This window comes from Aythya marila (genome assembly GCF_965140915.1).
Source record: "Aythya marila genome assembly, chromosome: 9".
NCBI classification, from domain to species: Eukaryota; Metazoa; Chordata; class Aves; order Anseriformes; family Anatidae; genus Aythya; species Aythya marila.
The window spans coordinates 14,352,896-14,365,440 of record NC_139050.1 but is presented as its reverse complement, the minus strand read 5'-3'; the positions used below and the strand labels follow the sequence as shown (position 1 = coordinate 14,365,440).

Below are 12,545 nucleotides of genomic sequence, written 5' to 3'. Positions count from 1 at the left end.
TTGCTTGTTTGGGAAATTAAGTTTTCCAAGGTGTTCCCAACTCTCAACATAAATTACTGGGCTTGCCTGTATCATTACAGATGCTGTAGATATCGGTGATAATGACACAGATGCATCATTACTGCATCGCATAGGCTGTTCCCGCAGATCTCACTGCCCTTCCCAGCTCACCTCCCTCTGCCCCATTCTCCCTGCAGCTTGCCCTTCACGTTTCGGTCATGGAAACCAAGAGGAGCTGTGCAATTCCAGATTCATTTCAACACATCAGTTAATTACACAGGCCTGTGAGGAAAATGAGACTCAGATGACTCACCTTCACTCTTCATGCAGACTGTAACCTGGACTTTGTTATGCTCCTCAACAAGGTCATGCAGCTTAGTAGACTGCTGTTGATGGGAAAGCAATAGCAGCGTTGAAACACCAATGCTCAAGCTGAGCAGCATGTTACAATTCACTGATCATGTTAATATCATAGAAACTGAGCTCTGCCGAGTTTTCCGGGGGAGTTTTCACATCTCTCTTTAGAAGTCAGGATGCTGATTCATGGTTACCCTGGAACAAGCTGCTGTGGGAACTTGGACGAAATTTTCAATTTGATTTGACTCATGCTGCTGCACCTCCCTTGACTTTCATGGGGCTATCCCTGCTTCATAACATATCAAGTCTCCTCAGCCGCAACACTGTTACCTGCAGCCCCTTAGTAAAGGGCTTCTTTTTGCTCAAGTCTTATCCATGCTAGGAGGCTTCCAACGAAACCACCCAGTTGTAAAGACTGCCATTACAACACTGCCATTGCAAGAAGAAAAATTCTAATTTGACTAGGTGTCTGTGCTTTGCGTGTTTTTGCAATCTAATTCAGACAATTATGTAGCCTGAGATAATGATGAAGTCAGCTGTCATTGCAAGACCATTAGAGAGAATGTGCTATCTTGATTTAGAAGTTGCAATTGAAAAAAAAAAAAAATAATCCCCAAGTGTGGATTTCTTCATTAGCATTTTTCTTGTGAGGATGTCAAACCAGTTTGAAGAATATCCGGAGGCCCCAAACATTGTATTTCATCCTGCCAAAGTTATCAGTCGCACAATAAAACTGGTCTTGCCAAGAAAAGCTGAACGGACTGTATCTGTTCTTGGTGCTCTGCAATACCAGGGCACGACATCAACACTTTAGGGATAAAGGTACTCTTAAAGGGATGCAAGTGCTTGTTCAACACGGGAGTGCTATTCATCCTACATGACACATACAGATCTTAGCCTGAGATACAGAAATGGTATTCATGGCCAACACACCTGCGCTGGCAAAAGCCCCAGCTATTCACAAAGCGCTCGCTGAGACCGGCATGAGGCTGGAACAAGGCAGCAATACAAGCATGCCCTTGGCAGAGAGGGTGAGTGGTGCATGGAGTGCCGTGTCAGCAGAGCACTGCAGTGAGCACATGCTGCCCAAAGGCCCTCAAGCCCAGGGAGCTATGCAGGAGCATGCTGTGCGCCCCAGCAGCCCATGGAAAAGAAGGGTCAGTTCAGCCTACAGGCAACTCTCCAAAAGACAAATCATTACCTCCCCCAGGCAGCATTTCGCAGAGCAGCCTGCTGTATGCCTGGCTCAAGAAGCTGTTCCCAGGGCTGAATCTGGCCCCTGACCAGTCATTTAGTGCAGGAAGACCGGTTTGAGCAGTGCCTTTGGAGGAAACATGAGCTATGCCTGACTTTGAAGCAGCACACAAGTGCTCGGGCTGGCTTTGAGCAGGACTTCCAGTGCCATGCACCCCATGGCTGCCTTCCCATCACCCCAGCACCACCTCCACCATATCACTCTGTCCATGGGAGCTGCGCTCCTCAGCACTGTCCTATAACCTCTGCATTATTCCTGCAGATTAGCAAAACATTCACCAGGACTCAGGAATCCCCAGATCCTTTCTGCTTTTAAATATTGCATTCCCCTGTATTGTCAAGAAGTAAAGTCCAGAACAAACTAAAATGTTGCCTACTGGACTTCTGCTCTTACCACTTTCCTTTTTTCTGTATTTTCATTTGTATAGTTTCTCTCTTCTTCCTTATCACACCTTTTTACCATGTGATTTTTGCCTTCCTTGTTTATTTAAAGTGAGCTCAGGGACTAAGGAAGCAGTTTCCAAGTGCCCTGTGAGTGTTCTGCCCTTCTAGCAGGCACCTCACCTGCCTGAATGTGGAGACTCAATGGCCTGCAGCCACTGTGTAAGGCTCACCTTGATCTATGTTCCTCTGCCACAGAGGCTGAAGCTTCCAGCCATCACATGAGTGCTTTAGGTCAAAAGGTGAATGAGCTGAGACTACTAGAAAATGCTTCTAAGGAGCAGTATTTGTGACAGAAGTGTTGAACAAATTTGAGAATTAAAAAAAAAGTCATGCTTCTTTTTGCTGTTAAGACCCACTATTCAGCGGACCTTAAGGGAAGTCAAGTCTCCTGAAATTACAGTAGGAACCAGACTCATGGGTACAGTCCACCCTCTTAAAGCCCTATGAATCCCACGTGTCAGGACTTCAATCCTCTTTAATTCTTGGGAAGATCAAGACCACCGGGTCTGAACCTTTTACTCCTCTGTAGTAACAAATCTGCAGCAATACATCAGAATACAGAGTAATAACAAATAACCAGAAAAAGCACAGAAATAGCTACTTATTGTGGCTGTGATGAAGTTGCTATCAGGCTGCATGGCACTCACCTGTCGGAGGTCATACACAGTTAGGCCCACAGAAATGATCGATAGGACTATGATAGCCACCGAATATTCAATGTAGCCTTGGCTCAGCCACAGTGTGAGGGTGAAGGCTTGGAATACATAGAAGGGGTTTAAAATCTGCAAACATAAATGCAACAGCTGTCAGGGGATGAACGTAACACTGGGCAGCAGAGATGGGGTGTAGGAAGAAGGGAGAACATTTCATTACTATGTCTAGGAGTCTTCAGCACCAACTTGAAGGATTGTTTTGCCATCACAAGACAATGTTTTCATGGTGGTTTTAGAGCATTAATAGCCCCCATCTCTGAGTTTACCAGCTTACATGTAACTCATGGTATTTGTAATTAAAAGCTGTTGCTAACCAGTAACTGTGCAGCAGCAACTAGGATGGCAACTTAAAGTCAGACTTAAGGGACTTTTAGTCAGTTGGTTTCTCACTGTAGCTGTCTAACAAAGGTGACCTTAACATTGTTGATTCTAAGTAATCTCTACACAGATGGGAGAGAAAGAGGGAAGAAGACTGAACCTCAGTAATTGCCTTTAATACATTGTGATGTAAGAACGTCAGTGTGGATATATTTATTTACAAGAAGGAAAATCTCAGAAAAAAATAAGGGTCTGTGGGGCTATCAGTCTCAGACTACAGATAAATTGGAGGCTTGATTTTCTCTCACTTTCATACTTTTGGCTACTCTGCATTCTGACAGTTCTACAATACTAGTCATTCACTTGAATGCATTATGCTAAACCAGGCAACAAGCCCCACTGAAATTCAACTCAGAATATAATTGTGGTTATTGTGGTATCTAACTAACAACAAAAGAGTTAGATTAAATTTTTCAGAGAATTGCCCACTATGCAGTATGTCTGAAGGAGTGACAGACTTCTCTGTAGAACTGATATAACTAAAATAGCCACCGAAAGAGCTGTCTGCATAAGGATTAGAACTGAATTATTCATCTGACAAATTTGGTCCCTCGATGAAAATTTAATGCACTCTTCAACATTCACTAGGACAAAGAGCCAGACACTAAATCAGGATGCCAGTCTTCAACCACTGATGCTGTATCTGGACTGAAATACCACCAGCTTACGAGGACCACTCTGCCTTCAGGCACCACCATCAATATTTCAATCACGAAGCTTCAGACTTGAATGGAAGTGCAAAGTTCAGATTAAATAAACTTTTTTAGAGTGCTACACTGGAGTTCTCTTCAAGACCATCTCCAGAGGGCACTGAAAAGTTGGTGATATGAAATCCAACCAATTTCAGGGGCCCTGGAGCTTTTTAATGTATTTTGTGGGGTTTCAAAAAACTCCTCTTAAAGTTCAGAAATGTGCTGACACATCCTAGCTTGGAGCCCCATCACTCATAGCTCTTTTCTATTTTAGAAATACTGACGTGGTATCCATAGTCCATTAACGTGAACACTGATAGCATGATATCCTGTATGCAAAGCCTTTGCATACAGGTTGGAAAAAATATATGTCCACCATTTCTGTATGCAAACTCAGCCAGTAACCATCCACGTCTCTCCTCTTATTCACAAGACGAGTTAGTTTTCTCCTCTGTGGAAGAAGGATAGTCCTGCAGTATGTCCTTACTGACATAGGAAACATGTGCCTTGCCTCTATGCCATAGGAGAAAAGGAAGTTGCTAGGTGAATAAAGCAATTACAAGAATTTTGCACGTTTTAAGCACACTCCTGATTTACACTGCTGTGGAGGCCACAAGCCCAGCAGCAGAATTTCTTATGTTTTATCTTTTAGTAGTCCAAATGTAGTATAAAGGAGGTTCACCAACTTTCCTGTCTCATGCCTATGAAGCATTAACTGCTCCATCCCAGAGTGCCCAGGCAAGGTCTCAAAACCACTTCATACCTGTCCTACCCAACCCCAGTCAGACTTACTGACCTCTTTAAAAAGCAGCTTCCAAATGGGGCGAATTTCAACTTCAATGGCATTAGGCCCACACACCAGCTGCCTGTAGGAAGGGAGAGAAGAGTTCCCCACATCATAGCTTAGTCACACAGGTAAGACTTCATGCAGAAAGCTGTGTGCCCAAATAACATTAACAATTATCTAAACAGGTAACTCCTGGGGACACGGTTGGCTGAGCAGGACAAATAAATCTGTCAAGAAGCTATTGTATCTGAGAGGATTTTACCCAGAGGCAGAAGTTTGGTATTTTCTTGTTGAAAAGATTGTCAGTTTGCTGCTAAGCCCCATGATGAACTCTCTGGAGGGCTTTTAAGGAGATGCTGGCAAGGTAAGCCAGTCAAGGCTTGCTGTGCCCTGAACCCAAGCTGGAACTGGTGGTGTTTTCCCCAGACTTACTTTGGCATCACTCAGAACACAAAAAGCCCAATAAGGTGTGGGGGATAATGATTTTGCACCTTCCTGAATGCCACCCATGCAGTTCGCACTGCCTTACTACTACGGTGAGTAGCAAAACCTCACATGAAATTAATATAGAGAATTAATAGGTCATACGGTCATAATTAGCTCAGGTATCAACTTATATGTAGACTGTACCTGATCTTCTGGTCTTCCTTTGTCAGGCCAGCTCCAAACTTGTTGTGTATGCTGTGACATGTATTGCTGTCTTCTAATGATCTGGGTGAACAGAAGAGAGTTCACAAAGGGGACTCTCTCACTACAAAGGATTTTATAACAGGTTGCTGACACTCACCCAACTTTCTTGAACTGTTTTACAGAAAAGTCCCAAATGTAACGGATTTTCTGCACCTGTATACATCTCACCTGCAAGATCAAACAGCAGAAATTCCTTTTGACTTTCAGGGAAAACCACCTCACTATGTTACAGAAACAGTTCCCCTTGTCTTAGGAGAAAGCTTCAGCTTATGAAAACAGGACTTGCAGGAAGATGCTGACAGAGCATTTTGGGGAGCCTCCAGGTGCCTTGACTCATTAGTTCACCCATCATCTTCCTGCCATGTTTCTTCTTACCTTTAATTGTGGCTTCTTTACAGCTCTGTTTATAACAGAGTCTTTGTCAGCTATGAGAGGACATTCTGAAGTACTGCCATCAGGCAGTGCCAATGCAGACAAATCAATCCAGGTCACCTTCTTCCGGGTGTATCTCTGAAACTCATCCTAGAGAAATAGAGTCCAGTTTACTGACAACCCCAAATGTTGCCTGAGATAATGTTTCCTGACTCTGAGAAGTACATATGAGATTCCCAGAGACCAGCAGCACTATGGCATCATTGCAGTCATAGCAAATGTAAGCCCATAGCAACAGGGATGCTGGGTACTGGTGCTTTAGCACTGATCAGTAAAGCATTTTGAAGTCAATCACACAGTCATCTCCATTTGCTGTGATTCATGCTTTGGAGGAATTTCAGAGGAGATGAAACCGAGCCAGATGTGCTTCAATAGCTACTGGGTGGATATTCAAACTATGGACCAGACTAGAGCTAGCTAGAAGCAAAAGCTTTCTGAAATATTTTTAGTGTGGACATTGAATCCTCAGCACCAGCTACTGTGCTCTGCAGATCTCCTATAATGCTGTGTTACTTGTGTTACATCCACAGCCAAAAGCAACTCAGCTTTACTGTTACAGATGCACTTGTCAGACTGAATTGTCCTTTAATCACTTTAGTCTCATCTAACTAGTTACAATAAGCAATAGATTACTCTTTTAGTGGTTTGAGTGTATTTATATTAGGGATATCATTGCAATATTGGCCATTAAATGTTTTAAGTATTTGCTCCGATAGAATTGTGTTAGGTTTTACTTCACAGTGATGGAGTCCCAGAATACAACTAATGCCTAAAATCTAGCTCTCCAAAAGCTATCTCCTCAACATTCTCTGATAACTTCAAAGCACAAAGGTTACTAGCAGGATGGTCCCTCCTGCAAAGGCAGTTGGCTCTACCTCTTGTACACAGAGGATGGGAAGAGGCAGAGCTGCACTGAAGCTTGACTCATCCCTGCCCCTACATTTCCAAACGTGGAGAGTGTTATTAGCCTGCTGCATCATGCAGGCACAGAACAACAAGCTGCCCCATTTGGGAAAACAAAAGGCTCTGCAAACAGCAGTAAGGCATGAGGGTGAACCTACGGTGGTTCTGAGCAGAACTACGTCTGCCTCTTCCAAGCTGCAGGGGATGCAGTTTGCCCACACGTCCCATTCCGGCTTCCAGTAGAACAGCAGCAGCACAGCCCCACAGGACAAGATGTATCCAGCAATGCACAAGGCCTTGTGGCAACGTTGGGTTTTGTAGCCAAAAATCTCCTGTACAGCAAAGAGAAAGCACTCTTTGTTAACAAGCTTGACCTTGTCATTTGTTCATCGGAAAGCCCGAGCTTATTGAAAAGAAATGCTGGTGACTGAGTCCCTCATAGCAGCCTGAGGTCATTTTAGGAAATTAGAGTTTGATGATTGACATGGCATAGTTAAGCACACAGAGCTGCTAGGAGGAGGAGGATGCCAGGCTGCTGCCGACAGAGGAGTGGTCTAATGTCAGCTCTCCCAGGATTTCTGAGAAACTAACTCTGGTCTGGAGCTTTTACCATCAAGACTGGTCACAGTAACATGTCTTTCTGCAGTGTCAGCACCTGCCTGCAACCCAGGCAAATGTCTCCACGTGAGCTCGGTGCCAAAGCCCACCTCATATGGGAGGAACAGAACAGGCTCTGCCTGGGGGAGGGAAAATGGCCAAGCCTCAGGCAAGTCCTCTTGGATGTACCTACCAGCACGTTACCCTCCACCACGCATACTGTACCTTGAGAACGAGTACATAAGGGCCCTCTGGCTTTCTATGCCCCACTCACTCACCAGCAGCAGTGTCTGTCCCTTTCTGCCTGCCCCCAGGCACCAGAGCAGGAATCCAGGCAGCCCCCATGACAGGGCTTCCTCTGTGACACCCATGCTAGTGTAATTTGTGTAAACGCTTATTTGGGAAAAGAGCTTTTGTTTGTTTCAGGATGAAGTGAAAACCTAACAGAAGATTATTTCATTTTTTGTGTTGGAGTCTCCACTGGAAATAAAACCATTGCCTCAGTGAGGTGTCTCCCTTTCTGCTGCAGCAATCTTCTTTGTTTCCCCACACAGAGTGCTTCCTGGACATCTCTTGGCTCCCTTCCCTGCCCCAAAAAGCCCAGCAACATCCCCCAGGGCTGCTGGCAAGGGCAGGGGTGCAGGGAAGCAGCTGCAGCATCACCCTCACTGCTCTGGGGTGCTGCTGGACAGGCCCCCACAAGAAGCTGCAGGAGGAGCCCTGCACCATCACCAGGGTGAGGCACCCGAGCCAGAGCTCATGAAACTGTACCCATACTGTGTGGCCACTGGAGCATGAGCCACCTGCCCCCAAGGAGGCATTTGGTGACACTGCAGGTGTAGGCAGAGGTAGGGAGTAAAAGGAAATGTTCCTTTATATCTATGTGTGGCTACATGGCAGAGTCTGGGTGTTTTCCAGAGGAGCTTGCCAATTAAATTACACAACGTGACATGGGAGCACAACCTGCTATTGACACAGCATCTGCATTTGCGAAGAGGCAGGGAAATGTTATTTAAAAATGTAAAAAGTGTAAAAATGAGGAAGTCCCACATCTGAATTACACACTAGAGAAATGACAGAAGGAAGGCTGGCACTTTACAGGATAGAATACGCAACAAGGCAGAGCTCCTTGGTGAGGGCTTGTACCAACAATTACACAGGTTCAAGTTCAGGTATAATTTTAAAGTGATTAAAAAGCAGTGGAGTAAGCACCTATTCAGTTTTAAGTGCGCAATTAACTTGATTTATCTGAACTCTGATCATAATCAACATAAACTAAGCTGAAATCAATACAGTTCTACTGAAATAAAGATAATCATGCAGCCCTTGTACCAGCTAGAAAAATCCATTACAAAATGGCAGTGCAGCTTTTAAAGGTGCAGCATACAAAATATTATTTCTTTGAAGGGCACCAAAGTTTAAGCCAATAACCACAGATGTCGTTTCAGGTTTGGAGGACAAATCAGTGTTCAAAGCTAGGGAAACTCATGGTGAGTGGGGTTGAGCCCAGGCATGAGCCCAAGCAGAGGGACAGAGCAGTCAGTCCTGATATAGCCACAGCACACAACGGAACAGCTGGACCATCCTGCACCAGCTGGGTACAAGGGAACATATAACATGATAACGCACAGCCCGTGCCCAGAGACAGCACGCTCAGTGCTCACAGGGTTGTGCCAAGAGCCAGAGCTGGGGGAACCCCCATTCACTGCAGGACTGCCCTGCTGAGCCAGCACCTGCCTGCCTGAGGAATGGTCCCCAAGTGCAGCACCTGGAAGCAAACAAGACAGGAAGAGGACGTGTTAAAAAAGGCAATGCCCAGCCCAAGCCAGGCAGCCTTGCACAAGGCATGCTGTGTCAGCAGCCTCCAGGGCAGAGCCAGGACCCTTCCCTGCCAGCATGGCTGCAGCCACAGGCTGGATGGGATGAGGGAGGCATCTCCTGGAGGTGGGTGCAGCTCAGCTGGGAGCACCGGTTCTTAGCTAAAAGGCTACTTGTGGCAACAGCCCCCCCCCCAGCCACCCTTGCTGGCCATCCATCCCCATCAGGGAGCTGGTATTGCCACTGCTTCCTAGGCTCATAGTATGCATGCTTGGAGAGCCACCTCCCCACACCACCCAGTGACACCCTGAAAGACACTGCCTGTAGCTATCCATGACACAGAGGATCACTTGCTGAATCCTTACCTGTCTACCGGGGCACACTTTGATTTTGTGCTAAATCCAGCCTGAGCTCCCTGCTCTAAAACAAGCTCCCATGGGCTGTACAAGCAGCAGGCAAAGCCCAGCAGGGATTTACCAGAGGCAGCCAGCAGTGAAGCCCCACCACCATTAGTAGCCCTGTGGGCAAACCTGATGCTGAGGCGCAAGTGTGCAGGGCAGCATCTCCCCCACCTGTGCCTACCCTGAGTGCCTGCATCGCCATGGTGCAGGCACTTTCTCAGTCCACAAGGCTGGGCAAACAGTGACACTGAGGAGATGCTGGGAAACACCTGCTAGTGGCCATCTGCTTGCAGAGGACAGAGGATCCCATTGTGGGAAAAGCTCACTTCTGTGCTTCCAGTGCACGTAGCATATATGCATCTCTAGCACATGCAGGGCTATATTTTACACCTGTGCAGAGGCATCTACTTCTGTGCCCACCTCATGCACAGAGAGCACCTGTATTCCAGCTGTTCCCTGCACAGATGGCTGGGAGAAAAGGCCTTACTACCACGCTCATCTGACTCTGTTTAATCAGTCCTCATTAGCAAGGAGAGGAAGAGTTTCCAACTCCTTGCATTTGCAAAGCAGTCCCTTAGTGCAGCCCTTCCAGGCTGCCGCACATAATCAATGATCAATAGTCAGTAATCAGTAACAATCAAAAATATGACATAGATTCAATTAATATTAATTAAAAGCCCATAAGGACAAACTTTTACTCCGGAAATGCTGCCATAAAAGACATAAAAGGATTCCTCTCATGAGAATTGTGGTAGACTTCGGTCATCTGCCCAATTTTCCTAGACCTGCTAAGCAGCAGAGACCCTGCATGGCAGAAGAGATTTAATTGCTGCTCCAGAGAAGGACTGAGGATAAAGCTCATTTGTAAGCACCTTCCCTGTGACTTGCTTTCTGGTGACATGATGATATGGGAAGGGTACCTATACGCAGAGATCATCACAGTTAGGGTGGAAAAGACACCAGAATAAAGAGGGGGGAAAGGGACTCTGCTCTGTGGCCAGGTGACTTCTGGTGGGCAAAGAGGTCCCTTCCATGTTCCATGCCTCTGGACTGAACGAAGTATTGTTTTCTTTAGTCCTTACTTGGCCAAAATCAAAGTCAGCAAGGACTGATACAGGGTATTGCTTCACCAAGGCTATGCTGAAGAGACGGTACTCAGATGGTGTGTGAAACTGAAGCAGCAGAGGCATATCCAAAAGAAGCATGTGGGAAAAGAGGTACTCAAAGAAACCTAACCCCACCGCAGTCCCCCAGTCCTTACCAGCTCATTTTCTTCATCCTTGTTGAGGAGCATACAATGATCCTTCCAAAACTTCTCCTCCATCTGACTGTCTTGTTTCCAGTTCTGGATGTCCTTGCTGGTGGGGTCATGCAATGTCAAGCCCAGCTAAGGGCTTGAGCTCAGAGCAGTGTTACAGCCAGCTCTCACTGCTGTCCTTTCCGCTGCCTTTTGAAAGTCTCATTGCACACACATCTCCTATTATGCTCCCAGGAGAGGGAGGAAAATCCACCCTCACGTGTAAAGCCCTTAAATGCCTGGCTTGTGTAACACATGCATTTCTCTGCTTCCTGGCATCGCTGTGCTCACCGGGGTGGGACAGGCTGGAGCAGAGCGCAGAGGGAGGGCGCCTGAGGGCTGGTGCCAGGGAGAAATCAAGGCATGGGGCAAGGAAAGGGGTGGGAGGGTGCCTCAGCCCCGCAGTGAGCTGGCCCCAGAGCAGCCAGGCCAGCACTGGGCACTCCCTGCAGGATGCCTGTGGCGAGATGCACCACGTGCTTACATAACCAGCTTATGTAAAGGAACCTGAGATCAATTGTGTGACGGTCTGAAAAATGTTAGCATAAACAGTGTCTCCTCAAGGACATCAAAAGACTATCAGATTAATGGATCATCAGCTACCCAAAACATGCCCAACTTCATTCTCAGGCCTTTGTATAAAAGGTGTGTCTCATGCCATCCTATTCAGCATGCGGTAGCCACGGAGTGTCAGTCCCACCAAAAGAGTGCCCAACACCAGCTCGGGATAGCTCTTACTGGCTGGTCCAGCAGTGCTACCTGGTGAAGGGGATGTCTAACATCATGGCAGAGAACAGGAGAGGTCAGCAACTTTCCTGACTCTGGCTCATCAGCAGGTAAGATTAATTGTTAATGGTATTGTGCCTGGTGGCTTTTCCCTTTTCCTTTTGCTTATGCTTAGATTGCTCACATTCTGCTCAGGCTTAATTATACTGGTACTCACTGTATGTAGTTAGAATAAAATCCATCGGACTTAGTCCATGGTCTGTTGCCATTTTATCATCCGATACCCAATGAACCCCTTTGTCCCGTGACAGTGTCAGCAAGAGGCATCTCCTCTGGGGACAAGGTTACACTGCCTGGGTCTGGACTTGGCTTCAGCACAGTGGAGCTGCATACTGGGGCACTGACCTGCAGGGATAGATCCAGTTTGAACCCCACCCCCACAGCTCTGGGCATCCCCTCAAACCCACATTTTGCTTCAAATTCTGCCTGAGATGCAGGGAAAGCAAAGGGGCTGGGTGGATCCTCTGCAGAAGCCCAGCTGGGCAGCACAGCCACACTGCACACCTTCCAGTCTCCTGTGCCCCCGCTGTCAGGGACATTTTCCAAGCATTATCCTAAAATTGCTCTATCTCACTCCCATTCTCCTTCTGTCACAAAGCCTGAAAATGACCATTTATCCAGGCGGGAGAGATGTGCTATATTACCGTCCTGGAATAAATTACATATTTGTGTGAAGAGAGGCAATGGCCCTGAGTTTGCTCAGACTGCTAGAAAACCCTTCTTGGCTCGGCCACAGGGAGGCTGTCACTGATGAGACTCGAGGATTTAGACCCCATAGACAGAGACTTTGTGTAATCTTTGTGATGGCAAATCAGGAATTCTTCCAAATTTTTCTTCCCCTAGATAGGAGAGAGAATGATGCCCAGAGACTGCAGAGCTTGTCTGAAGTCCACCAGTTCTCCCTCTATCTGCAGCTTCATCCAGGAAAATACTCCAACAACTGAGAGAAGCATTTTTTACTAGGTAGACTGCTACAAATAAAACTGTTTATCCATG

General features: G+C 46.5%; 1 protein-coding gene across 1 annotated transcript in view; it reads right to left on the bottom strand.

Annotated features, from left to right (window-relative positions):
* The window catches only part of ATP13A5 (ATPase 13A5), a gene marked incomplete at both ends in the record, with an annotated part of 30,326 nt that extends 19,536 nt beyond the window's left edge, over nt 1–10,790 (bottom strand). The window contains 8 exons of the mRNA XM_082767669.1: nt 314–386; nt 2,703–2,837; nt 4,635–4,704; nt 5,256–5,336; nt 5,413–5,483; nt 5,691–5,837; nt 6,809–6,982; nt 10,728–10,790. Of these exons, the coding sequence (XP_082623795.1) occupies nt 314–386; nt 2,703–2,837; nt 4,635–4,704; nt 5,256–5,336; nt 5,413–5,483; nt 5,691–5,837; nt 6,809–6,982; nt 10,728–10,790 (814 nt within the window). The remainder of the gene's footprint in view (nt 1–313; nt 387–2,702; nt 2,838–4,634; nt 4,705–5,255; nt 5,337–5,412; nt 5,484–5,690; nt 5,838–6,808; nt 6,983–10,727) is intronic.
* Between the last annotated feature and the right edge of the window lie 1,755 nt (nt 10,791–12,545).